This window comes from Mesocricetus auratus, unplaced genomic scaffold, assembly GCF_017639785.1.
Source record: "Mesocricetus auratus isolate SY011 unplaced genomic scaffold, BCM_Maur_2.0 Super-Scaffold_100026, whole genome shotgun sequence".
Classification (NCBI taxonomy): domain Eukaryota; kingdom Metazoa; phylum Chordata; class Mammalia; order Rodentia; family Cricetidae; genus Mesocricetus; species Mesocricetus auratus.
The window spans coordinates 28,314,537-28,339,307 of NW_024429207.1; the positions used below are offsets into that span (position 1 = coordinate 28,314,537).

General features: G+C 46.2%; 1 protein-coding gene and 1 long non-coding RNA gene across 5 annotated transcripts; one reads left to right on the top strand and one right to left on the bottom strand.

Annotated features, from left to right (window-relative positions):
- Positions 1-3,439: 3,439 nt before the first annotated feature.
- On the bottom strand, positions 3,440-4,957 carry LOC121134140. The gene is made up of 2 exons (XR_005871173.1): positions 4,670-4,957; positions 3,440-4,370 (listed from the first exon to the last, which is right to left on the bottom strand). It is a non-coding gene; the product is annotated as an uncharacterized LOC121134140 (long non-coding RNA).
- Ap3m2 (adaptor related protein complex 3 subunit mu 2) lies at positions 4,903-24,559 on the top strand. Of its 4 annotated transcripts, none has more exons than XM_040731868.1 (10): positions 4,903-5,018; positions 6,226-6,465; positions 7,984-8,327; positions 10,688-10,859; positions 13,321-13,458; positions 17,190-17,275; positions 17,502-17,635; positions 20,795-21,002; positions 21,224-21,368; positions 22,427-24,559. In XM_040731868.1, exons 3-10 carry the CDS (start codon positions 8,055-8,057, stop codon positions 22,525-22,527), a joined length of 1,257 nt encoding a protein of 418 aa, XP_040587802.1. In that variant the 5' UTR covers positions 4,903-5,018; positions 6,226-6,465; positions 7,984-8,054; the 3' UTR covers positions 22,528-24,559. The 4 variants fall into 4 exon arrangements, with proteins under 4 accessions (XP_040587802.1, XP_005066597.1, XP_040587799.1 ...); XM_005066540.4 differs by having other exon boundaries at positions 4,927-5,018; positions 6,161-6,465; XM_040731865.1 differs by having other exon boundaries at positions 4,929-5,127.
- Positions 24,560-24,771: the final 212 nt, after the last annotated feature.

Genomic DNA, 24,771 nt, shown 5'->3' on the forward strand with positions numbered 1-24,771 from the left:
TCTGTGTTCTAACTGGATTTTGATTGTTATTTTTAATTTTTTACCCTCACCCTGTTTCTGCAGATATCCTAGGCTTAACCTCTGAAATTTTTCTTAGTTCTTGCTATTCTTTTTTCATATTATCTGGTTCTCATCTGTAATGTTTTACCACATTTTAATGGATGATATTTAACCATATTTCCCATTTCTTGTTATAATGAGACATTCTGATTGCCTTTTTCTTGAGTCTCTATTTGTAATTTATGTCCTGCTTGGAAAAGATATTTATATTTATTTCGATAGAACCCTATGAAGAAAACATTTATTTTCAAATCTTTCGTATAGCTGTGTTTATATGATTCATATTAGTTTGGATGAATTTCAACTCTTGTTAGCTTCATTTTTCTCCTCTTCCATTTTTATTTCCTCTATTTTAGTGAATAAATACTTAGCTCCTTGTGCCCTTATCATGAGATTTTGGTGAAATATGGAGTTGGGGTAGGGGTGCTATATCAGTATATTACTATGAAAAATATTACTGAGCTAAGAATGTCATTAAAGGCTAATTAGCTAAGTACAAAATGTTCCTTAGTCACTTCCTACTTTCTTTTGTCTATTTATATATGTGCTGAAATGCAGAGTTGAAATCAGTGAGGAGTTGGCAGCCATGGCAGAGGTGAAAACATATTTATCAAGATAAAGGAATGAACGTGGCAGCTTCAGCACTGCCCTGATTGTGTGGTCGGGCTCTTCAGGGACGTCTGCCAGATGACAGTGTGCAAAGACTGATGTACAGGAACAATTAAGGAATGGACATTTGAAAAGGAGTGGAGGGGTACAGCATTACACTCTTACGCGCAACTGGTGTTACAGCCATTCACTGACGACACAGTAATAATACTGGGAATTGTTTTATTAGAAAATACTTCCCCCAAAGTGTCTTCAAGCTCCAAGAAAAGGCCACCAAGATGATCTCAGTTTCTGAAATCCCATCTTGCATTTTTATCATTTATAATGTCCCTGTGATCTTAATTAATGAATTTTTGAGGGGGTAAATTATATATATGTTTTAAACAACAAAAAAAATCTAACAGTTCTCTAAATTTCAACCTGGTGTTTCCTCATAAAATTTGAGAAAATAGAGACTTTGGATCAGAATCTGACTTTTCTCCTAACATGATTAGAAAAACAAATTCAAACGTTATCAAAACTGTGAAAGAAATATAGGTACCCATGTACTAACCACCTGAATTCTATACTCAGGATTTAGGCTTTATCAGCTAGAAGCCACACTTTCCTTAGCTTATGAGGGACATTGAGTGGAGTTAATGTTCCACCATAATTACACAGAAGAATTCTCTGTGCTTCAAGAGCGTTCTGTACTATGGCCAAGTCCACGAACGCTTTCAAACAAGTCAACACAAGCCAGCTATTAGCCGGGTGGAGGAGCTTCCTCCCAGAGTTCTTCCCAGCTTAAAGAAACAAAGTTTCAAAGTCACCTGGCTTGCTGCCTAAGCACACTACAGCGTTGACTCTCAGAAGCAGGTGATAGCCACAGCAGAAACTTAGAACCTTCTTGGCTGGGCAGCAAGGGAGCAACTGCTACTGCTTTGTCCCCAAAAAGGGACCTAGACTATGGGAAGAGGAAGGTGGGAACTGGTCCACTTCCTCTCAACATCAATTTTTCTACCCGGGGTTTACAGGTAACTGTCAGCCTGGATAACACATGTTCTCTCCAAGTTTGCAAGATCTTCTTTGCTTTCCTGAGCAGTAATGTGTTGTAAAGGCTAACACAATTCCTTTCTTTACAATATTTAAGTGTGTGTGTGTGTGTGTGTGTGTGTGTGTGTGTGTGTGCTAGAGTGCATTACAAGCATGCAGGAGCACACAGGAGTCGGAAAAGGGCATCCGATCCCCTAGAACTGGAGATACAGGCAGTGTGTACTGGGAATCATACTCCAGTCCTCTGCAAGAACAAAAAGTGCTCTTAAAAACTACACCACCACCCATCCCCAATTCTTTTAAATATAAGGAAAGCAGTGGCAGTCACCTCTGTAAGCTGGTTCCAGCTATGGTATGTGACGTCTGAGGGCTGACTACAGAGTTCAGGTTTTCAGATATGAATTCAAACCCACACTGTAGCTGCCTTAGGTATGTGAAGTTAGAGCCATTAGAGAATATGACAGTCTCTTCCCTTGTAAAATAGGAAAAGTTTTATAGATGAAATAATACCCATCAAATTCTTAATGTGTTGCTCAATGAGTGACAAGTGTTCAATCTATGAAACTCAAAATCACTATTCATTGCTAAGGATATTACTTTTAAATTCTCTGACTTCTTTTCAAGCTCTTGTACATTTATACATCTACATATTTGTATCTTGAGCCTATTCCTTCTACCCTCCCTTAGCTTGCCTCTTCGGCCTCCTATTGGTCACCCTCGTCACCCTAAGGAAATTGCTTTCATCTGTATAGAAAGGTCATCGGTGTCATTGGAATTCAAAAGTTTATTATTGGGGCTGGCAAGGCGGCTCAGTGGGTAGCAGTGCTGTGTGCAGACCTATGAGCTGAGTTTCACCCCCAAATCCCAGGAGTGAACTGACTCCTGAGCACTGTCCTCCAGCCTCTCGTGTGCTGTGGATGTGTGTGCATGCACACACAAAAATAGCCAAATATACTTTTACTTTGATTATTTTCATTTGGTTGGGTCCTCCCCCACGACTCCTCCCAAGTCCTCCCCACCTCCTTACCCACCCAACCTCATGTTCTCTCTCTCCTCGTGTTATTTCTCTCTTTCTGAGATTCTTTAAAAGTTAATTATTTCACTGATAGTACACCATTTTGTAGTGAGAAAAATTGCTTCCATGTAATGTCTATATCTGCGTAATTTAGGGTCCCTGTGGTTACTTTGCTGTTACAATAGACAGAGTTAAGACGAGACCCCCACACACACCCAGTTTGATTCTCAGTTCCCGATGTGTTAGAAGGTGACTGAGTCGGGAAGAGGGGCCTACTGGAAGGAAAGAGAACGGGGTGTTGGAAGGTAGACCCCACCCTATCCCTGTCTTTGCTTCCCACTCTAACGAGAATAGCAAAGTAGCAGTTTTTCCACCATACTGCCTGATAAGTTTGGCCACAAGCCCCCAACCCGAGACCGTGGACCCAAACCTTTGAGACAACCCTTCGCTGCTTACGAACTGCCTCTAGAACTTCCGTGGTGAAGGAAAGCTGTCGTGGCTGGATTACGCAATGTGCTGCTCAAATGATCGAGGTCTCCTTCCACACCCTACAAGGCGAGAAGACAGGCAGGCTTTGCTGCTTGGCTTGCCTTTATGCCTGCTACCTTTACCTGTCTGTGGGCTGATGCTATTAGCTTATGCCCGCACACTTTAAAACACATTAAAGTAACAAATAAAGGTTCAGCTGCCCTCGAGTGTTCCAAATCCCATAGAAAGCGAGTCTTCAAACAGACGCAGCTTTATTTTAAATTCCTTGTTTAAACTTTTGCTTTTGCTTCTACAGACAACGCCAGGCAAAACTGAAACCTGCAGGCTGTTCGGAGAGTTTTCATTTCCCGGACGACAACCGCTGGTCTCACAGCTGCGCAAGCAACCACTTCCTGAAATGCAAACACACACACACACACACACACACACACACACACACACACACACACACACTACCCCATACCGTACACACTGGTGACTGAGTACTCGGGAAATCTGCACACCTTCAGTGCGTCACCAGCGACCGGCTCCCTTTCTGCTTTTCTTCCAAAGACGTGATTCGGAGTGGCTTTCCTGAGCCCGCTCGCCCAGCCCTTAGCGAGAATCTGCCGAGTCGCTGATGGGAAGCAGGTGTCTGGCGCCACCGGAGGGCAGGCCAGCGTGGGAGCCGCTTGTCCCCGCAGCGCATCCCAGGTGACTCCGGCCCGACCCGTCTTCCCTGGACCGAGGGCGTTTTAGAAGTACCTTAGAAACCGCACCACCCGTCATCTGGCTTCAAAACAAAGAGTCCTTTCAGCCGCTTCAGATGCTGGCTCGTCGCCATGGCAACCGTCCTCCGCCTTCCTCCTTCCCCCTCCCCTCTGCCGGACGCCCCGCAGCTGCGTGAGTGGAGGCGCCGCTTTGTCCCCGGGGGCCGGCTTTATTTCCCGCCTTTGTAGTGGACTAGAGAGGAGTCACCCCAGGGGATTCACTGTAGAAATCCCAAGTTTCTTTTCAGCTATCCTGGTTGGGTCCAGGGAGAGTCAGTCCCAATCCGGCCCAGCAGCGCCACCTTCCGAGGCGAAGAGCGCACTGCCCAGTCCGCCGCTGAGCCAAAGCCACAGGGCTCTGGCCATTGTCACTCTTCTAGTGGCGCTCAGTATCTGAGCAGCTAGAGCTTTCCTGGCTGCAAAGACAGAATGGTTATGTAAACAACCAGGACGTGTTTCCTGGTTTTCCTTTTCCCCAGATGCTTCCTATTTTAAATGATTATGTACTTTCAAAACTTTTGTATTAACTTTGACGAATTCCTCAGTGTTTACTTTCTCTTTTCTAGGGAGGAATTTTTTTTTAACATTAAAAATTTAAGGGAGCCAGAAATCAGTCTTTGACTGCTATGTGAATTTGGGAGTTTGGGGGTCCATATAGGTACACGTGTCTATAAGCTGTCTGGGGAATTCTAGAATGGGAACAGATGGGCCTTACCAGATCTGTTTAGAAATTTAAAACAAAACACAGTACAGCCTGAGCAGAAGATCACGAGAGAGAAGGCAGAGCAGTGTGCAGAGAAAGGCAGGCTGGTGCCCGTGTGTAGACGAACACGGCGCTACACACAATGAGTTATATGAAGTCACATTTCCGCTTCCGTCACCGTTTTCCTAACGTTGTAGGTCATCAAGGTAGATGCTGGGAGAAGAGTCCCAGGCAGCTGCGTCACAGTTCATTGAGTCAGCTTTTAATGAAATTTGAAAACAATCATTGCCAGTAGGTGAAAAGGCCACCTGAAACACTCCGGGAATGCCGCGTGAGCCGAACTGGGAAAGAAGTGCCGCGGGTGACTGACAGGGGGATGTTTCTCTGCTCTTCACCACAAAAAAACCACATTTGATGAACAGGAAGCAGCCGGGTCTGGCACACAGTAGACATGTGTTTGCAAAGCAGAGGTTTGGGTTTTCCTCCTGAGAGCAATCTTTATCTAAATGACTACTTAGAAAATAGGATGTTACTTGAAAACCTTTTCCCCAGTCCAAGCTCTTTTCTTCCCCCTGGAAAAATTTTCATTTGATGGATATCCCTTCCCTAATTTCAAACGGGAGTTATGCAGCAGTGTCACAAATTGCTCTTCTTATTTTTAGCTTTGAAATCATTTTTATTTATTTTATTTTACACTCAGACCTCGGAGCCCCAAGGCAGGGTGGACAGCTCAAACCTTTAATTCCAGGGCATGGGGGTGGGGTGGGGGATTGGGGAGGGTGGCGGGCAGAAAGAAGCAGTTCAAATTCAAGGCTAGTCTGGTTTACATATTGACTTTCAGACTACCCAGAGAAACTCTGCCTCAAAACAAAAGGGGGAATCCTTTTTTGTATGTATGAATTCGTGCATGGAAACCCTGTAGGAGTCAGAAGACGACCTTGACAGTCGCTCCTTGCCTTTCACCTTGTTTAAGAAGGGGCCTCTGCTTTTGTTTGTTTGGGGCACTGCCAGAGACGACCTGGAGACTAGGTTGGCACTGCCATCATCACCACAACTCGCTATTTTATCTTGCAATGCGCACAGCTTTCCTGCAAACCCCTTTCACACCTCATCTTACTGAATGCCTTGTTTTCGTATAACTGAAGGTTAGTGTTTCCTCTGACCTCTGCTTCACATCTTTCCGAGTCACAGTGACCCTGATCACTTTAAATTTAAAGTCCTTTCAGAGACCCACCCAACACCTTTATTTTACGATCGGGGAACTCAGATTCTGAAAGGAGAAGTGTCGGTCTCTGTCTCTCCTCTTCTGCCTCTGCTATTCTCCTCTCTTTTTCCCCCTTCTTTCGGACTTGGCTCTCCCTGTGTAGCCCAGGCTGGCCTCCAACTCCTGGGTGCTGGGATTAAAGACCTGCTTTTTAAGTGTAATGGAGGGTAGTTATGTTAATTATCTATGACGCACTAAATTAGATAAGTCGTATCCCGGGAATCATTCTACTCTTCCAGTCCCTTTCTAGCTTCCTGGAGACCCTTAGTGACTGGAGGACCGACCGTCTCCATCCTCCAATCAGGGCTTGGAGCCACAGGGCTACACCAATAGAAGGTTGCCGGACCTTCAACAAAGACCAATCGGATGCTTAGAACCTAGCAAGCGACGGGCGATCAATCAGAGCGCAGGTGCGAGGCCACGGAGCGGCGGGCCAATCAGCGTGCGAGCGGTGAAGAAGGGGCGGAGCCTTCGCGCAAGATGCAGTGCGCTTCGCGACTGCGCTGCGAGATCCGGAGCGGAGCCTGAGACCAGGTCGCGGCTGGTAGGGCTGGGCGCGCGGGTGGGAAGGGCCGGTTTGGGCGTCGCCAGGGAGAGGTGCGGGAGGAGTCGCGGGCTGCAGACGCTGCTGCCATGGCAACACAGGTGCACAGTCCTGGGGCCAGGGTCCCCGCTTCTGGACAGTTTTCAGGCTGCAGCCCCTAGGCCCACAGGGCCTCCAATACCCCAGGCTTGCAGGCTGCCAAGCTGTCTCCTCCCCACTGCCTGCCTTGGCAGCCTGCACACCTGCGATCCGGACTCTTCCCCCTGGGGCACCGGGAAAACAAGGCTTAGCAACAGGACCACTTGTGCTGGCTCTCAGACAGTTCGCCTCAAGGCCACCCCGTGGGGTGCAGCGCGTCTGCCTTATCCTGGAGACTTGTCACTGTGAGACAAACTAGGGTGTCTCCAGAGATTTTTTTAAGACACCCAACGAAGTGCTTTGTGCACAAATAATTCAGAGAATAGGGTCTGAGTGAATACGATCACAATGGCAAAGACTCCAGGAGCCAACTCTGCTCAGTATAAATAGACAGCGCATCATACGTGTTATTTTGCATAGGAACCATGCATAGTAGGGTAACAATATGTTAAAATTTGATATATTTTATTTGACCCGAACATATTACCAGTGTTAGATTAATGGCAAGATATTTAAAATTGTGCCCTTTTTGTCCACCCAGAGCCTCCCGATCCCTTGGGTATCTTACAGTAATGCCAGTTCCACTAGCCTCGTTTCAACCGCTCAGTGCCCATTTAGGTAGTGGCTGCCATCTTTGTTTAGTTAGGTTTTTGCGGGGGGGGGATGAGACAGGATCATGCTATGTAACCCAGGCTGGCCTTAAACTTGTGATCCTCCTGTCTCAGTTCCCAAGCATTGAGATTATAGGTATATACTGTACTGTTATGCTGGGCAAATTATTTTAAAAGAAATTAAGTAGTTTTGTGTGTGTGTGTGTGTGTGTGTGTGTGTGTGTGTGTGTGTGTATACACAATATGTAGTCAGTTCACCCTGCAGGTCCTGAATTTGTGTCCTGAGGCTTGCTGCAAGCCTCACCTGCTGAACCACCTCAGTAACCTGGAACTGGTGTTTTAAATGGATATAATTCAGGCAATGGTAACGATAACTGAAAAGATGCAACCGAAAAAGAAGAAGTTATTGTAGGATTTCAAGGGAAGGAACCTTTGGGCTCATGTAGTAGCAGGTATGTTCAGTCCGTGGCCTGCAGGCCACATGTGGCCCAGGACAGCTATGAATGTTGTGTAAACGCCACTCCAACACCAAAGTGTAAACTTCCATTATGAGACTCGTTTTTCCCATTGTGTTTTGTAACTGACTTGTATGGTTATTGAGAATATGCTTTGTGGGCGACACTGTTGTGTTACAATGTCAAAAGGTTAGATGCGCCTGTGAGAGGAGGACTTGAGTCTGGCCTCGAAAGAGGGTAAGTCTTGGACCAATGGAAAATAAGAACGTTGTTAACTCAGTGAAACTGAAAGGAGCCTCTTTTTTTTTTTTTAGGATTTAAAATTAGCTGAATCCAGAGGTTTGTGGACTAAAAAGGTGTTCCTCTCCCACCGGCAAGCTTCGCCATGATTCATAGTCTTTTCTTGATCAACTCCTCTGGAGATATTTTCCTGGAGAAACACTGGAAAAGCGTGGTCAGCCGTTCTGTTTGTGACTACTTCTTTGAGGCCCAAGAGAGGGCCACTGAGGCAGAAAATGTGCCTCCTGTTATCCCCACCCCGCACCACTACCTCTTGAGTGTTTACCGACACAAGATCTTTTTCGTGGCTGTGATTCAGACAGAGGTCCCGCCTCTGTTTGTCATTGAATTCCTTCACCGAGTAGTGGACACATTTCAGGTTTGTAAACGCGGGGAGGTTTGTGTCTATAAGCTATAAACCACACAAGAGCCGTGTGCTTGTGTGCACATGCCCTCTACACACACACACACACACACACACTCACACACTCACACACACACTCTCACACACATACTCACACACTCACACACACACTCACACACACACTCACACACACAGAGTCCCTTTGACAGTCTGTAGCCTCATATGTGCAGCAGTCTTCCTGCGTCAGTCTAGGTTCTGGGATTATAGGAATATGGCACCATACCATCTTGCAAAAATATTTTTATAGTCCTGTCTCCATTGTTTGTAGCTTGGGTTAAGAGCATTTAAAAAAAATCAAAACTGAACATTGCTCATTTCCTGTCTGATCTAAGATTCTTGCCTCTGTTTTCTTAGTTGGCTGCAAAAGGACCAGTTGGATGCTTTTAAGCCTCTCACATGAGAGCCGTCTGCTCCGCATGAGTGTGTAGTCTTGGGTTTGCTCCTATTGCTCACAAATTAGGGTTCAGGTTTTTGTTTTTTTCTTCTTTTATTCTTTTGAGACAGGGTTTCTCTGTAGCTCTGGAGCCTGTCCTGGAACTCTCTCTGTAGGCCAGGCTGGCCTCGAACTCACAGAGATCCACCTGTCTCTGCTGAGTGCTGGGATCAGAAGCGTGCACCACCACTTCCAGGCTTCATCTGTGAAGTTTATGCTAACTATTGTTAGCTATGTTGCTTTGAGTTGTAATCAAAAGCAGTGAGTGTGAAGTTTTCTGAAAGAACAAACAAGAAAAGCTAAGTTTATTTTAAGTGCCCCTGGTGAGTTCAGCCTTCAAATATTTGAGTGTGCTGAGTACAGGTAGCACATTTGCTGATAGGCCTTCTTGTTACAGTTTTCCCTTCTCATGAGAATGTGAGATACAGCATGGTTTTCATTTTGATTTGTAGCTCTGAGGCCATGGTTCTCAACCTGGGGGTTTCAACCCCTTTAGGGGTCACGTCTAAGATATCCTGCATATCAGATATTTGCATTACGATTCATAACAGTAGTAAAATTAGTTATGAGGTAGCAACAAAAATTATCTTATGGTTGGGGGAGGTATGTCACCACACCAGGAGGAACTGTGCAAAAGGTCAAGGTTGAGAACCACTGCTCTAAGGGAAGGTCAAGGTTGAGAACCATTGCTCTAAGGGAGCACAGATGTAGAGATGTAAGCACAGATCTAGACAGTCTTTGTCCCAGTGATCTCTCAACTTTAGCTGTGCGGCCATTTGCATAACTTGGATGTGAGCTAAAGAGCAGGGAGGGCTCTTTAACTGTTCTGTCATGTGAGGTCTGGAGTTAGTCACGTGTATACAAGGAGGAGTTAGGAAAGGGGAGGAGTCCGTGATTGACAGCTTGACAGTGGCAGCAAGTCTGTTCTGTCCATAGTGCTCACTCCCACGCCCACGAGACTAGAACTGTTTTCATTGGAAAGAGAATTAAAATACATCTTTACCTCCAAATATTGTTCTGGAATTCTAGTCCCCATGCTGCGTGCTAGTCACTTTGGAGTGACTACCTAAGATTACAAGCCCAGAATATGGAGGAAATGGAAGGATCTGGTAGTTAGCTTAAGCTATTCTACTTGGGTTCTGCCGTGAGGTCTATGTACTTTACCCACACACAAATTAACAGTCTTATTATCATACCAGTTACTGTATAACTTACTATAAACCTGGAAGTGAGAAAGGCTGTCTACTTAAAACCATAGAGGTGAAGACTTGAGAGAGGGCTCATCAACTGAAAACACCAGCTGCTGTTCCGAGGACCCCGGTTCCATTGCCAACACCCACATACTGGCTCACCTCACCGCTGCCTGTAACTTCAGTTCCAGGCGATCTGACGCCCTCTTCTGACCTCTGTGAACACTGCATAAGCATGTAATACCTGTACCTATAAAAGAAAAATTAACAACAAAAAATTAAAACCACAGAGGGAGTTATGAAGATAGAATAAAGATCAGTGTTGAAGCTACAGGTAAAAGTGGACCAGTGTGGAGCTTAGCATCTAGCTTAATGTTTGTTCTCTTGCAGCATTTTTTTCCTAGTTCTTGAAGGTAATGGAGTCCCAGCAGCAGAATTGCAACTGCTTTTGCTGTGGCACCTTGCATTGTAAGGTCTCTTTCCACAGTGTGTTTGATTTATAGGACCCCCTGAAATGAGTGCTTGTTTTTAAAATAAAATCACTGTTGGGAAAGAAACATGGTATTTTCCTCCAACTATGCTCTCTTTTTGTTTTAGGAATGTATTCTTTATTCTTAGTGAATTTATCAGGAACATTGTTTTACCTTTTTCTGCAGTCTGGGTGATGAATACATTTGTTATGTCTTCACTAGGACTATTTTGGAGTCTGTTCAGAACCAGTGATCAAAGACAACGTGGTTGTGGTCTACGAGGTATTGGAGGAGATGCTGGACAACGGGTTCCCCCTGGCTACTGAGTCAAACATCCTCAAAGAACTGATAAAGCCCCCCACCATTCTCCGGACAGTGGTCAACACCATCACAGGTGTGAGAGGTTTGTGGGTGTGGGCGGGGCTGCAGGAGGCCCGTGCTCCCTGAAAGTCCTGGCATCTCTGAGTCCTTGGGAATCCCACTTTACCTTTCGTGTGCTGTGAATCTAAATGGAAACTATAGTTATATGTGGAAAGTACTTCCATTTTTATGTGGCTCCCGGTGGTAGAGCACTTAGCATGTCATCTCTGTTCTGAAAAAAAGAAACTCGTTTAACAGATTTTCTTCCGATAAAAGGGGAAAATATGATTAGTTTGGAACCCTCAGAAACACAGAGCACAAGAAGAACATGAAAATCTCCAAAGTTAACTACTCTTTTAATATTTTTACACATATATGGTATGTGTATATATTTCTCCCTTCTAGATAGGTGAATGATGAGTAGATAGAATACATTTTAATGTAAATTTTATGTATATTAAATTTATGTTTTGCCTGCATGAAAGTTTGTGCACCACTTGTGTGTGTGGTTCCCTGAGGAGGCCAGAGGAGGACACCTAATCCCCCGGAACTGGAGTTGCAGACACTTGTGGGATGCTAGGTGGATGCTGGGAATTGAATCCCTGTCCTCTAGAAAAGCAGCCGTCTCTCGGGCACTCAGATAGAATACTTGTAAATAATGTGGATTTATTTTTTTTAAATCGTACCTCTTATTAAAGTTTCATGGCCATCCAATTGTGATACACTGCCATGATTGTTAGTGACCAGTGTTCTACGTTAGGTGGACCCTGACATTTCTCTAGCCCCTTTTTCGATGTTCCTGGTATTTTAACCTTTCAAAGACAAAGGACTCTCATGTTTGAGTCTTGTCTACTTGGTTCTAGGGATGCAGGAGCCAGGCTGAGATTCCCACACACCAGAACAGAAAAGTCATGGCAGCCTTTGCTTCCCACTGAAGAACCCATCGCTGTCATCAACCCTACTGACTTTTGAGGATGTGAGCCACTAGATACACACTCACTTGTTACTAGGGAAGGTTTCCGACCCGTATGGACTTTTCCCTCTGTTGTGACTTTTTTTTAATTGAGATGTTTCTGTCTCTTTCAACACTGACTTGGAAGGATGCCTTCTGTTGCTGGTTACCTCTGCTGCGGAAGTGTGCCTCTCGGTTAGCAGGCTGTCTCCGTTGAAAGCTGCATCCTCCATGTTCCCACAGCCTGCTGCGTCCACTTAGCTCTGTCATGGCATTCGCCGACCCGCATGTGAAATGATTGATTTAGGGAAGCTCATCGCCCTGATTCATTGCACTTTCACATGCTTCGTCTTGTTTACTGATGGAAATGGGGGTTTCAGAGAACTTGACAAACAGCTTTGAGAGGGTGTTACAGCAGGGTTGTTTCGCCCTGTCAGCCATCGAGACGAATTAAGTTCATGTGGCTCATTCGACAGAAACTCAGGGTAGTCACATTGGAAGAGAGAAGACAGATCTGCAATGTTCTTTTAAAAAGGAAAGTGAGAGAAAATGTTGCACAAGGTACATGCAGTGATGTTTAATGATTTAAAACACAGTACAGACCCAGTAACAGTTTGCTGTGTTTTTCGAAATATTCTGAGTTTAGTTTAAACCTTGGAGTCTTTGTGAGTGCTGTGTTAGAAAGTTTTTAGAGCCTCAGTCTCAGCTGCAGAAGAAGTTCCTCAAAACCCCCGTTTTGAGAAGCTGGAATGTTTTATACATTGCTGACTATCCGTGTGTTTGGGAGCTCTTTTTTTTTTTTTTTTTTTTTTTTGGTTTTTACGAGACAGGGTTTCTCTGTATTGTTTCGGAGGCTGTCGGTCCAGCCCGGCCTCGAACTCACAGAGATCCGCCTGCCTCTGCCTCCCGAGTGCTGGGATTAAAGGCGAGTGCCACCACCGCCCGGCCTGGGAGCTCTTTCTTTAGAGTAAAAAGATACAGGCGATGGGAAAAGAAACTAGGACAGTCATCAGCCAACTCTAAAATAAGCTCTGATGTCTGTGGGAGCCGTAGCGAGGAAAAAATGGCACACCGCTGTAAGGGAGGGCGGGATCCGCTGCATTCTCTCAGAGTTGGAATAAGACAGACCCCGCTGGTGTAAACACTTCCACCTTCCATTACTGTGCCCGAGAACCTGCCCTAAACTGAGTCCTGTGTCACTGCTGGTGACTGTTGTGTCGGTGTGGAGGTGCCCTACAGAAACACGGTATACTATCCAAGCTGTTGTGGAATTTGAGATCCTCCTCAGTCCTCATCACTCTCCAAACCAAAATATGATATCCGCTTCTCAGGTGGCTTCCCTTAGACCTTTACTCGATGCAGCAGCCCAGATGGCGGCGAAGGATCTTAGAATTAGACCAGGCTGTGCTGCAGAGGAGACGCGGAAGGGTTATCTTTCACATGGTATCACACGAGTAACAAGGGTGCAGAAACGTCGAGGGGAATGTTTGAATTGGCATTAAAATACCAACTTGATTTTAGTCACCAGTGTCAATTGTCGCAGGAAGCACCAATGTGGGGGACCAGCTTCCAACCGGGCAGCTGTCGGTGGTGCCTTGGCGGCGGACGGGGGTGAAGTATACCAACAACGAGGCCTATTTCGATGTAGTCGAAGAGATAGACGCCATCATCGACAAGTCAGGTGGGTGCCGCGAAGTTGTGCCGAGTGTGGAGAGAGAGGGGCTGCTTTTCTGGAGTGCGTGCGATGATGCAGCCGCTGTGGAACTTCTCTTGCAGGACAAAGAGGAGTCTCGGGGCTGAGGATTGCAGTGAGGCAGGGTGTGGGGAAGGGGGAATCAGTAAGGAGACCGAGTAGGGCAGTGCATACCCCTCACTGAATTGAGGGCAAGGTTTCCAGGCCATTTGGGGCTGTGCAGCCAGACCCTATTTCAAGAGACCACGAATGAAGTGGGGGAGGGGAGGAAATACAAAGTGAACTCCTGCTGGTTAGATTTTCTGTCTTAACGTATTGGATTCCCAGGTCTGGAGGCAGAGCCAGAGTCATAATGACAAGGTTTCTTTTCTGTTTTTCTTGTTTTGTTTCAGTTAATTAGAGAGAAGCAGGGAGTCCTGGGGCTGAGGACTTGGGAGTGCTTGCATTTACCCACCCACTGCCTGCTGCTGGGAACTTAGGAGAAACTGAGGCAGGTGTTAGTCTGTGCCCCTGGGAAAGTGATCCCGGTGAAAAAAAGTGCCGGCAGGTGGGCCCGGCCTCGCGCAGAGGCAACTGCTCGGTCAGCAGAGCGAATTAATGATGTCCTAACTACCGCACTGCTTGGGGTTCACAGAAATGAACTGGATTGAGGATCGTGAAGGGAAAGTAAATAATGAGACTTTTAAACTAGGGCGTCGCAGCTTGTCTTCATATTAACACAAATGAGAAATAGTATCAACAACAAAAAAGTGACTAGTAAGTCTTGATATAGTCACCCCGATGGAGTACTATACAGCAGTAAAAAAGAATAAATTACTGATCTACCCATCAGCATGTCTCTTACCCTGTTGAGAAAAAAGACGTATATGTTACTATATGCAGTGGATTGCATTTAGTGACACCTGAAAGCAGGAGCAATTTAAGGCAACAGAAGTCAGAATGAGGGGGAAGTGGGTTGTCATTAGCTAGGAAGGAGCGGGGGAGCATGTGTGTCATGTTGGAAAGTTTCCACATTTTATGTGAATGCTATTTAAATAGGTGTATGTATGCTCAAAACTTCACTGAGCTATAGGTTTTTTTTTTAAGATTTACTTATTTATTACATATACAATGTTCGGCCTACATGCCAGAAGAGGGCACCAGATTGAATTGTAGGTGATTGTGAGCCACCATGTGGTTGCTGGGAATTGAACTCAGGACCCCTAGAAGAGCAGTCAGTGCTCTTAACCTCTGAGCCATCTCTCCAGCCCGAGCTATAGGGTTTTTACATCTTGATATTTTATATCACTGCAAAAGAATTTATTTAATTGACACTAGAGAGATGGTTCAGCAGTTAGGAGCCTGTTTGATCCTCTGTAATGGGTTCAATTCCCAGCACTGTCTTTAGCTCCAGTCCCTTGTCTGGCCACTGTAGGCACCGGGCACGCACAGGCAGTGCACAAACATACAAGCAAGCAATAAATACACCCATGCACATGGGGTAAAAATGCCAGAAAAGTATTTTTTAAATTTACTGGAGTGGCAATCTGTGTCAGGCTTGATGGCATATACCTTTAATTCCAGCACTCTAGGGAGGCAGAGGTAGGTGGCCCTCTGAATTCCAGGCCAGCCTGATCTATATTGTGAGTTCTGGGCCAGTCAAGGTTAGATAGTGAGACCCTGTCTTAAAAAACGAACAAATAAAAAATTACACTGGCCAGTCGTGTTGCATTGTGGGAGGCTGATCTGCAGCGAGGTGGACTGGAGAAGCTGTATCTGAAGTCCTGGCCCAAGGTATAGGTGAATGAGCGTTCCTGGAGAGGGAGCAGTTGGTTCCCACACAGACGTGCTGGTTTGCTATCCCAGACTAGGAAGTGGGCAGAAGAAGCCAGTGTGAGGCTAGCCTGAGCTACAGAAATAGCATTTAACTAGGCATGGCAAGAGAAGAGGAGGGAATGGGTCATTGCTCGGGCAGCTGAATGGATAGCGTCACCTCAAGCACAGAAGTGGGAGCCATCAGGGATCAGGGCAAATTTGCCACTGGAAACAAGCTTGCAGCATTGGTGACACCTGGAGAGTCACCCACCAGTCAGCATTAAGGCCAAACTTGAATATGTAGTGTGCCACGGGGCCTGCACAGGTGCCAGCCAGTGGGGTCCCAGTGTGCCAGGGGCCTGCACAGGTGCCAGCCAGCCGGGGTCTCAGTGTGCCACGGGGTCTGCACAGGTGCCAGCCAGCCCGGGTCCCATGCTGTGATGGGAACTGGACGTGGCTCCCACCCCAGACCAGAAGCTACCTGCAATTGACAGCGACTTGCTGAGGAAAAATTAGTCTTCCACAATAGAGTCTCTCTGGGAATATTAACCACACTTAGGGCAGACTCTGAGCCTAGCAGGAGATGGCCAGTACAAAGTGAACTAAATGGTATTTTTGTTTCTTTATTTTTTTTTTGAGACAGGGTTTTTCTGTATTGCTTTGGAGCCTGTTCTGGAACTCTGTATGTAGACTAGGCTGGCCTGGAACTCACACAGATCCGCCTGCCTCTGCCTCCTGAATGCTGGGATTAAAGGCATGTGCCACCAACAATATTTTTGTTGACCTTGTCTCATATAGCTCCATTTTGGGATGCTTTGTTTTATTGAACTTTTCCTATCTTGGTTTCCCATTTTGTGGGGGGGTTTTGCTTACACTTTGACTGGTTTTTGTTGTTGTTGTTGTTTTTTTAGTACATGTGCTTCGGAAGTGAGCACGCTTTGCTTGTTTTTTTAAAGGGAGAGGGGGGGCATAGAGTTGGGTGGGTAGGGAGGTAGGTAGAATTTGGGAGGTGTTGTAAACCGTGATCAGAATATATTGTGTGGAAACTATTTTTTTCCAATTACAAAGAAGATGCACAGTGCAAATAATTGGGTGTGTGATAGAGACTAGAGCCTTGGGCAAGGCTAAGAACTGCAAGGAGATACAAGAGGGGAAGTCAAGGCCTGAGTACACATGTGGAGGCGTGTTAAAACATGCAGAGAGAGACCTGCATGTGCTGGGGAGACCAGCTAGGGACAGAGGGAAGGATGGGGGGGGAGAGAAAGGAGGGGGAGGGGAAGAGGAGAGGAAGGGAGAGGGGAGAAGGAGAGAGGGAGGGAGGGGGAGAGAGAGGGAGGGAGGGAGAGAGAGGGAGAGAGAGGGAGGGAGGGGGAGAGAGAGGGAGGGAGGGAGGGGGAGAGAGAGGGAGGGAGGAAGGGGGAGAGAGAGGGAGGGAGGGGAGAGAGAGGGAGGGAGGGAGGGAGGGGGAGAGAGAGGGAGGGAGGGAGGGAGGGGGGGGAGAGGATTGTTTTAGGGGGGAAAAACTGAAGATGTGTGGACAGAGACCTGTAGGCTGAGAACCACAGGCCACCTCTGCCTTGGTGGCTGAGCTCCCGGAGGGCAGCTTCTGCTAACAGAACTTCTGAAGCAAAGGTTAAGCTGCTGGCGCCTGTGCCTCTGGCACTAGATGGAAACCCTGTTAGGACACCCAGGCTCTCACTGGCCTCTGTTTCCACGTTTTTATCAGAGTTCTTAGACTTTAGTTTGGATGATGGACAGATGGACTAGACAGATGAAATGAGTGGCTAGACAGAAGAGAGGTGAGCAGGAGGGAGGGAGGGAGAGAGGGAGGCAGGGAGGGAGGGAGAGAGGGAGGCAGGGAGAACGGAGAGAAGAGCAGGAGGGACCCTGGCTTCTGCAGTCTCCAGTGTCCCTTTTCCTCTTAGGTTCCACAGTCACCGCGGAGATCCAGGGGGTGATTGACGCCTGTGTTAAGCTGACTGGGATGCCAGACCTCACTCTGTCCTTCATGGTAAAGTCCAGAGCCATTGTTAACCTTTTGGCACGGGAAATGGGTGTGTGTGGAAAGAGTAGAGAGACTGAAATAGCGCGAGCAGTAATGAGGGCGGCCATGGAGCCTACTACACCGGGTTCGGAAAGCTTGTGTGTGCTTGGTGAAAACGTCACCCGAATGGCTTTTCAAAGGAGACCCGGGAGCTGACTCCCACTTCTTGTTCTTCCTCCGCCTGGTTCTGCAGAACCCCAGGTTGCTGGACGATGTTAGCTTCCATCCCTGTGTCCGTTTCAAGCGCTGGGAATCTGAGCGCATCCTCTCCTTCATCCCTCCTGATGGCAACTTCCGCCTGCTCTCCTACCACGTCAGTGCACAGAAGTAAGCAACGGCCGTCCGGGAGCAGACTCGGTGTCCGTGGAAGTTATGTCTGTAGTGATTAGCTCCCGGGGCTCCATCTGCCTGGGACCAGGAGCAAACTCCATGTCTGTGGAAGTTATGTCTGTAGCACTTAACCCCCAGCTCTATTTACCTGGGTTCAGGTTCCAGCTCCTGAGGTTGCTAACTGTGTGGGTGCAGTGAGCTGCTTTCCCTCTCCCTCTGTTGCTTCTCCGGGGACAGCTTGTCTTTCTGTGAGAACTGTGTGGACAGTGCTTCTCTTCAGAGCGAGGGGTCACAGAGGCTGCCATCACTAGCTTCTGTGGGGTATCTGCTGAGTCAGCCTTGCTCTCTTAGGCCAGCCTTGACTGACTTTGAACTCACAGCCCTCCCGCTGGGCTTGCAGGTGTGGGTCACTAGCACAGCAGCTGTTTTATATGATTTGCCTCAGAATATCAGCGTGTCAGTATCAATCCCTGGAACTCCAAAAGGCAGTTGAAAGGGTATCGAAGGCAGTTGAGTCTGGGTCTCACATGCTTCCATCTTTGGGGGCTCTGGTTTGCAATAGAGAAGGTGTGTGGACCAAGTGGAGTTGGGATCCTGGGGGACTTGGGGCCAGTGCCTCTTCCCTGGTGACTCAGGGTCACTCACTTAGGAAAATGTCTGCCTGCCTGAATCCATTTGCCCCAACTGAAACCTCTCCTTTCCCTATAGATATAGCCAGGCAAGTTATTCAACCTCAGAGAAGCAGAAGAACATTCACATTCATGTAAAATTAATGCCTAGGCAGAACACAGAGTGTAAATGCTAGGAACAATGGTTTCTTTGAGCCCGTTTAAATGTCCCACATTGTGACAACCTACCCTGTCTCTGGGGCTCCGTGCAGGTCATGAGGAAAATAGATAAATGCACTCTCACAAAGGGTCTGGGTGATAGCTCTCAGCTCCTGTCTAACACCTATGCAACTCTAGGTTTAGTCCACAGTCCTGCTATGTAAACGAGCCATAAAAGGTCTGTGAGGTATGAGTAGTGTTGTCCTATATCCTAAACACAGCCCAGAAATGCTATAGCCCATGTCCTAAACACAGCCTAGAAATGTTATAGCCCATGTCCTAAACACAGCCTAGAAATGCTATAGCCCATGTCCTAAACACAGCCTAGAAATGCTATAGCCCATGTCCTAAACACAGCCCAGAAATGCTATAGCCCATGTCCTAAACACAGCCTAGAAATGTTATAGCCCATGTCCTAAACACAGCCTAGAAATGCTGTAGCCCATGTCCTAAACACAGCCTAGAAATGCTATAGCCCATGTCCTAAACACAGCCTAGAAATGCTATAGCCCATGTCCTAAACATAGCCCAGAAATGCTATAGCCCATGTCCTAAACACAGCCTAGAAATGTTATAGCCCATGTCCTAAACACAGCCCAGAAATGCTATAGCCCATGCCCTAAACACAGCCTAGAAATGCTATAGCCCATGTCCTAAACACAGCCTAGAAATGCTATAGCCCATGTCCTAAACACAGCCCAGAAATGCTATAGCCCATGTCCTAAACACAGCCCAGAAATGCTATAGCCCATGTCCTAAACACAGCCCAGAAATGCTATAGCCCATGTCCTAAACACAGCCCAGAAATGCTATAGCCCATGTCCTAAACACAGCCCAGAAATGCTATAGCCCATGTCCTAAACACAGCCCAGAAATGCTATAGCCCATGTCCTAAACACAGCCTAGAAATGCTATAGCCCATGTCCTAAACACAGCCTAGAAATGCTATAGCCCATGTCCTAAACACAGCCTAGAAATGTTATAGCCCATGTCCTAAACACAGCCCAGAAATGCTATAGCCCTAGCCCATGCCCTAAGTACAGCCCAGAGTGACCTCTTGCTACTTACTGCCCCTGTTGCTTCTCTAAGCGACTTGGTGCATAGCTTAGTTTTCTTCATTGTTACCCAAAGGGGCATCAGGGGAAGAACTTCATTTTTTAGGCACCATTTTCATTTTTCAAAAACAAAACTAATACCATCATTTTCTGCATTTGTTGTAAGATAAGGAATTCATTTTAGGATAAGTTGTAGATGAGGAGGAGAAGGTGCTAGCAGGACAAGGGAAACATACTAGGAGAAAATGGTGGCAGTCTAGCTCCTTAGTGAAGTGGAAAGCATTAAAAATGCAAAAATTAAAATAAATGAAAGAGGAGCCCATGAGATGTCTTAGTGGCTTTAAAACACTTGCAGTGAAGGTTGACCGCTTTGAGTTCAATCCTTGGAGCCCACACAAAAGACGGAGAGAACCGAATCTCTCGAAATCATCCTCTGAACTCCACACACATAAGCATAAATATACAGCACACATATGTACACACACACACACACACACACACGCACGCACGCACGCACGCACACATGTGAGCACACACACAAATAATACCTTTAAAAAATTAAAATAATTTTAAATAAATGAGAAAAGATATAAAGAGAACAGTGAAGGGAGTATTTAGTTAGTTTTAAGATTTATATATTTAATTATGTATACAGTAAATATTTATTATGTATAAATGCGTGCCACAAGAGGGCACCAGATCTCATTACAAATGGCTGTGAGCCAACCATGTGATTGCTAGGATTGAACTCAGGACCTCTGGAAGAAGTCAGTGCTCCTAACCTCTTGAGTCATCTCTCTAACCCAGGAGTGTTTAATTTTTAAAGATTTCTTTGCCTGTTTTCTGTGCCTGTGGAGGCCAGAAGAGGGTGTCAGATCCCGTAGAATTGGAATTCCCATGAGCATCCATGTGGGTGCTGGGAACCAAACCTGAGTCCTCTGTAAGAGAACAGCAGGATGTTTTTAGCTGCTGCTCCAGCTCTCCAGTCCTCAGAGGTTGTTTTCTTTTTTCTGATTTCTTTATTTTATCTTATTGTATGAGTGTTTCATTTATGTGTATGTATATACATCACATGCATGCCTGGAGCCTGCAGAGGTCAGAAGAGGGTGTCTGATACACTGGAATTGGAGTTATGGACAGTTGTGAGCTATTACAAGGGTGCTAGGAACCAAACCTGAGTCCTTTGCAAGAACAACCAGTGCTCCTAATTGCTGAGCCATCTCTCCAGCCCCTGGTGTTTTCTTTTTGAAGAGGGTGTTTTGTTTCTCTTGCAGCCTAGTTGCGATTCCGGTCTATGTCAAACATAACATCAGCTTCCGGGACAGTAGTTCACTTGGACGCTTTGAAATCACAGTGGGACCCAAGCAGACTATGGGAAAGACAATAGAGGGTGTGATTGTCACCAGCCAGATGCCCAAAGGAGTCCTGAATATGAGCCTCACTCCATCCCAGGGGACACACACGTTTGACCCTGTGACAAAGGTAGGGGACCCTCAACACAGGCTGTATACCTACCTGACTGGAAGGCAAGATTAATCAAAGGGACATGGTTCTAAAGACCTTTGACAGAGGCTTCTCTATGGAACCCTCCCCTCAGCAGAGATGGCTTATAGTGTAGAAGGCAGATGCCTTGAGGCTCTGAGTTCAGATGAAAACATCACTGTGATTGTGTGGGAAAACCCCCTTCTCTGTTTTCTTCCAAGATGCTGTCTTGGGATGTAGGAAAAATAAACCCACAAAAGCTACCAAGTTTGAAGGGGACAATGAGTCTTCAGGTCGGAGCTTCTAAACCAGATGAGAACCCCACAATTAACCTACAGTTTAAGATCCAGCAGCTGGCCATTTCTGGTGAGTGACACATCTTGAGTGGTTTTGAAAGGAGTGGAAATGGTTATCTTCTGCCAGGGGCGGACCTCAGTGTCTTCTGGGGCTCTCTGACAATAAGTCACACTAGGTCTGGTTCATACCCAGTATGCAATCCTCAGTGAGATCTTTCCCAGTTCAGACTACTTAGAAGTTAGCATTAAGACCCTGAGTCATAATGTCTGGGACCAGTAAGAAGTATGTCAGGGGAGGTCTTCCCACACCATTGTTGAATCGTGCCTATGTCCTTGATTTGAGCTGTCCAAGGTTTTCACTATGAGGGTACACCTATAATCTTCACCAGGAATGGGAAGAAATAAGCCCCACAATTCTCCCGGCTTCAGCAGACTTTGCTGTTTGCTCGTGCTGTCTTTAGACGTTGCCAGTCTTGACCAGTTTGACCGCACTTAAGAGCGTAATAAGAGATACCATTTTTCTGGGTATTTGTTATGTCCCATCTATCCCTAAGCATTTTTAAAAATTCTTGTTAGACTTTTAGAATGGCCTTCTGAAAGCCTGAGAAAGAAATGGGCTTTATCTTTAGAGAACACTCTTGGGTTTCTTTACTAAAAGATCTTTAACTTAAGTGATTAAAGTTAAGTGATATGTTCTTTCTCCTAAACCACTTAATAGGCCATAAATCTATCGACAAAATAATTTCTGTTCAGTTTGGCAAGACTGTTTAGGATGCCTTCATTGATCAATTCCTTTCATTATTCATTAATGCTTTTATCATTCATTCAGTCCAATAACTTGGGCGAAACACATTGTTATTTTTGTCCTCACCCTCGTTGCAATCTGTTTGACTCTCTGCCCTTCCCACTGAGAGGAGGTCTTCTCCCAGGAGAGCTGTTTGCTGACATAATCTTTGCTGCAAATGTACATAACAAGATGGCAGGGCTGTCTGCCTCTGCTTTGCAGAATGGGCTCCTTAGAAAGTCTCTTCCACAGTCTCTTCTGTACTAGCACAAACCCAGACAGCTGCCTGCTGCTGCTCCTGAGGGATGCTCGCCCCTTACTCCTCTCTTCCTTCTTCCCTCCAGGACTCAAAGTGAACCGCCTGGATATGTACGGAGAGAAGTACAAGCCTTTTAAGGGCATAAAATACATGACCAAAGCCGGCAAGTTCCAAGTTCGAACCTGAAGGGCGTGTGTTACTGGAGGAGCAGTCATGAACACTTTTTCATTTCTTACTTGTCTAAAAGTAAAATGTCAGCCTGTTTCTTAGGTCAGTTCCCTCCAGGCTCCGTCTGCTCCCTTTTGTCTCCAGTCTGCAGTGCCATGTAACTGATCAAGGGAGAAAAGGTTCATCGGGGAAAAGGTGGCCAAACCCAGCACGGCACTGACTGAGTTCTAGGGAAATGTATGGTGGAGAGCAGTGATACGTCACATTGTATTTCACTGCTTTTAACACGGTTGCCTCAGGGGCCAAACAAAACAAAACAAAACAACAGCATTTGCTGTATGTTTGGTTTTAATTATCTAAATCCAATTGAAGATGTCTCTATTGAATTTTTTTTTTAAGATAGAAAGATTTGAAAGACAAAAAGGATAAGTGTGAATCCAAGAAAGACCAGTTGCTGACTTAACGTGTGGGTCGGATTGTGACTCAGTGGTGGAGTGCTGGGGTAGGTTGTGTGCAAGCCCCCCCTGCTCATTCCTAACACCACCAGCAATGCAAAGCAGATCTGCTCTATGAGGGACAAGACAGAGAAGCTGGTATGAAGAGAGTTGTGATGAGATGCTACCGTGAAGGATTGGCCGGGAAAGCAAGCAGTGCGTGTTTCCACAGGGGCTACGAGGAGCAGAGTGCAGGGGTTTCTTTCTGCCCCTTCTCATGTATAGAAAACATTTGCACGTCCAGGACTTTCAGAGCTCAAGACCATCCTTGATGTGAACTTGCAATGGGATCAGTTTCCCTTGGAGACTGGAGAGCTATGTCCTGGTTTTTGTTTCTCGCTTAGACTTGCTATTTGGGCTGGCCCATCATCTTGGTCGGAAGGCGATCTGCCAGAGCAGGCTACGGTCTTTTGCCGGTTATCTGACTCCTCAGTGGGAACTCCCCCCAAACAGTGGTGCAGCCAGATTTTATGAATTATGGTAGTGGACTTGAGATGGGAACTCAGGTCCCACAGACGTGGACCATGCCTATATATGGTGATCTCCACTCGTGTTTGTCAGGCTGGACTGGCCCTAGGCCTTGCCCTTCCTGTCTGAAGGTTCCCATCAGAAGCCCCGAGTGGGCACAGGCACACTGAGGACATGAGTTCCTGAAGCTCATTCCCACTTCCTGTACACTGTCATCTATCTATCTATTGACAGCTCCCAGTCCACTTTTAAGGAGGTGTCTTGAACCTTTGGATAAAATCAAATGCCATAGGAAGGCAGGCTGTATTAGCTCCAGTAACCCACCAGTTTCAACCATGGCAACCGAAGGAGCTTGGCTTTCCTGAAGAGTATTTCTCAATCTGTTCCAGTGTGTCCATTACTCATTGTAATATCTACATAGATGGTGGGCTCTGTTGTTACAGCCTAGGGAGCATCTTTGCTCTGTGTTGTTCGTGGAGGGAAGGAAGGCCCGTTTCCTTCAGTTCACACAACTCTCCCCTAAAGTCCTGTTTGTAAGTACCTGTGCTTTATTTTTTATTTTAGTTTTCTGGCTAGTTTTCTCTTGCTGACCAGTACTTATTTTTTGCTGCTGAGTGGAGTTTCCTTGTGGTTTTCTTGTGGGGTGATGTGTGCTGTGTACAATCAGCTGATTCTTACTGCTCCACTCCAGAATCCGGACTAGTAACTCCGCACACCCAGCATGGAGGGAGACACTCTGCAGATGGCTTCCAGGACGTGAAGTCACTTCCACAGGCTCCTCAGGATTTCAAGGTTTCTTGTGTCACAGGAAACTATTGATATTGGTCCTTGAATATGTTTAGGTTCATAAGTGTGGTTCCATTATTCCATCTAGCACTGTATAGCTTGTCTACCTAGAAAGAAACAGTGTTGGAATATGGGACCTGCAGGCCTAGACATCGTGGATATAGCCAGGCCTGACTGTCCCCACCCAGTGACTGTCAGTTAGTAGGGGGGTAGTTCAGGGTGTCTCAGTAACTCCTCACTCTTGTGTGGTCCATGTGTGGAAGTAGCATTTCTGTTTAAGTCTTAATAAAGCTTTACCAGTCCTCCGGTCTCTGTCTGATTACTGAGATTACCAGTAGCTCTCTACTATGTTTCTCTAAGTAGAAGGTGCTTATTTGTGACATCTAAAGCCATGTGTAGAGTGACTCTCCATCCAGTCACCCCTGGGAGACAGGTCATGTAGGCGGAGTTTTCCGGTCCCAACCATCTGATCCCAAATAACCAGTCTTCATATTAATTATAAATGCTGGGCCAA

Coding starts and splice junctions, on each gene's coding strand:
- Ap3m2 (XM_040731868.1), top strand. CDS start 8,055: ATGATTCATAGTCTTTTCTTGATCAACTCCTCTGGAGATATTTTCCTG. Junction 13,459..17,189: donor CGCCATCATCGACAAGTCAG/GTGGGTGCCGCG, acceptor TTTTCCTCTTAG/GTTCCACAGTCACCGCGGAG. Junction 17,276..17,501: donor ACCTCACTCTGTCCTTCATG/GTAAAGTCCAGA, acceptor CTGGTTCTGCAG/AACCCCAGGTTGCTGGACGA.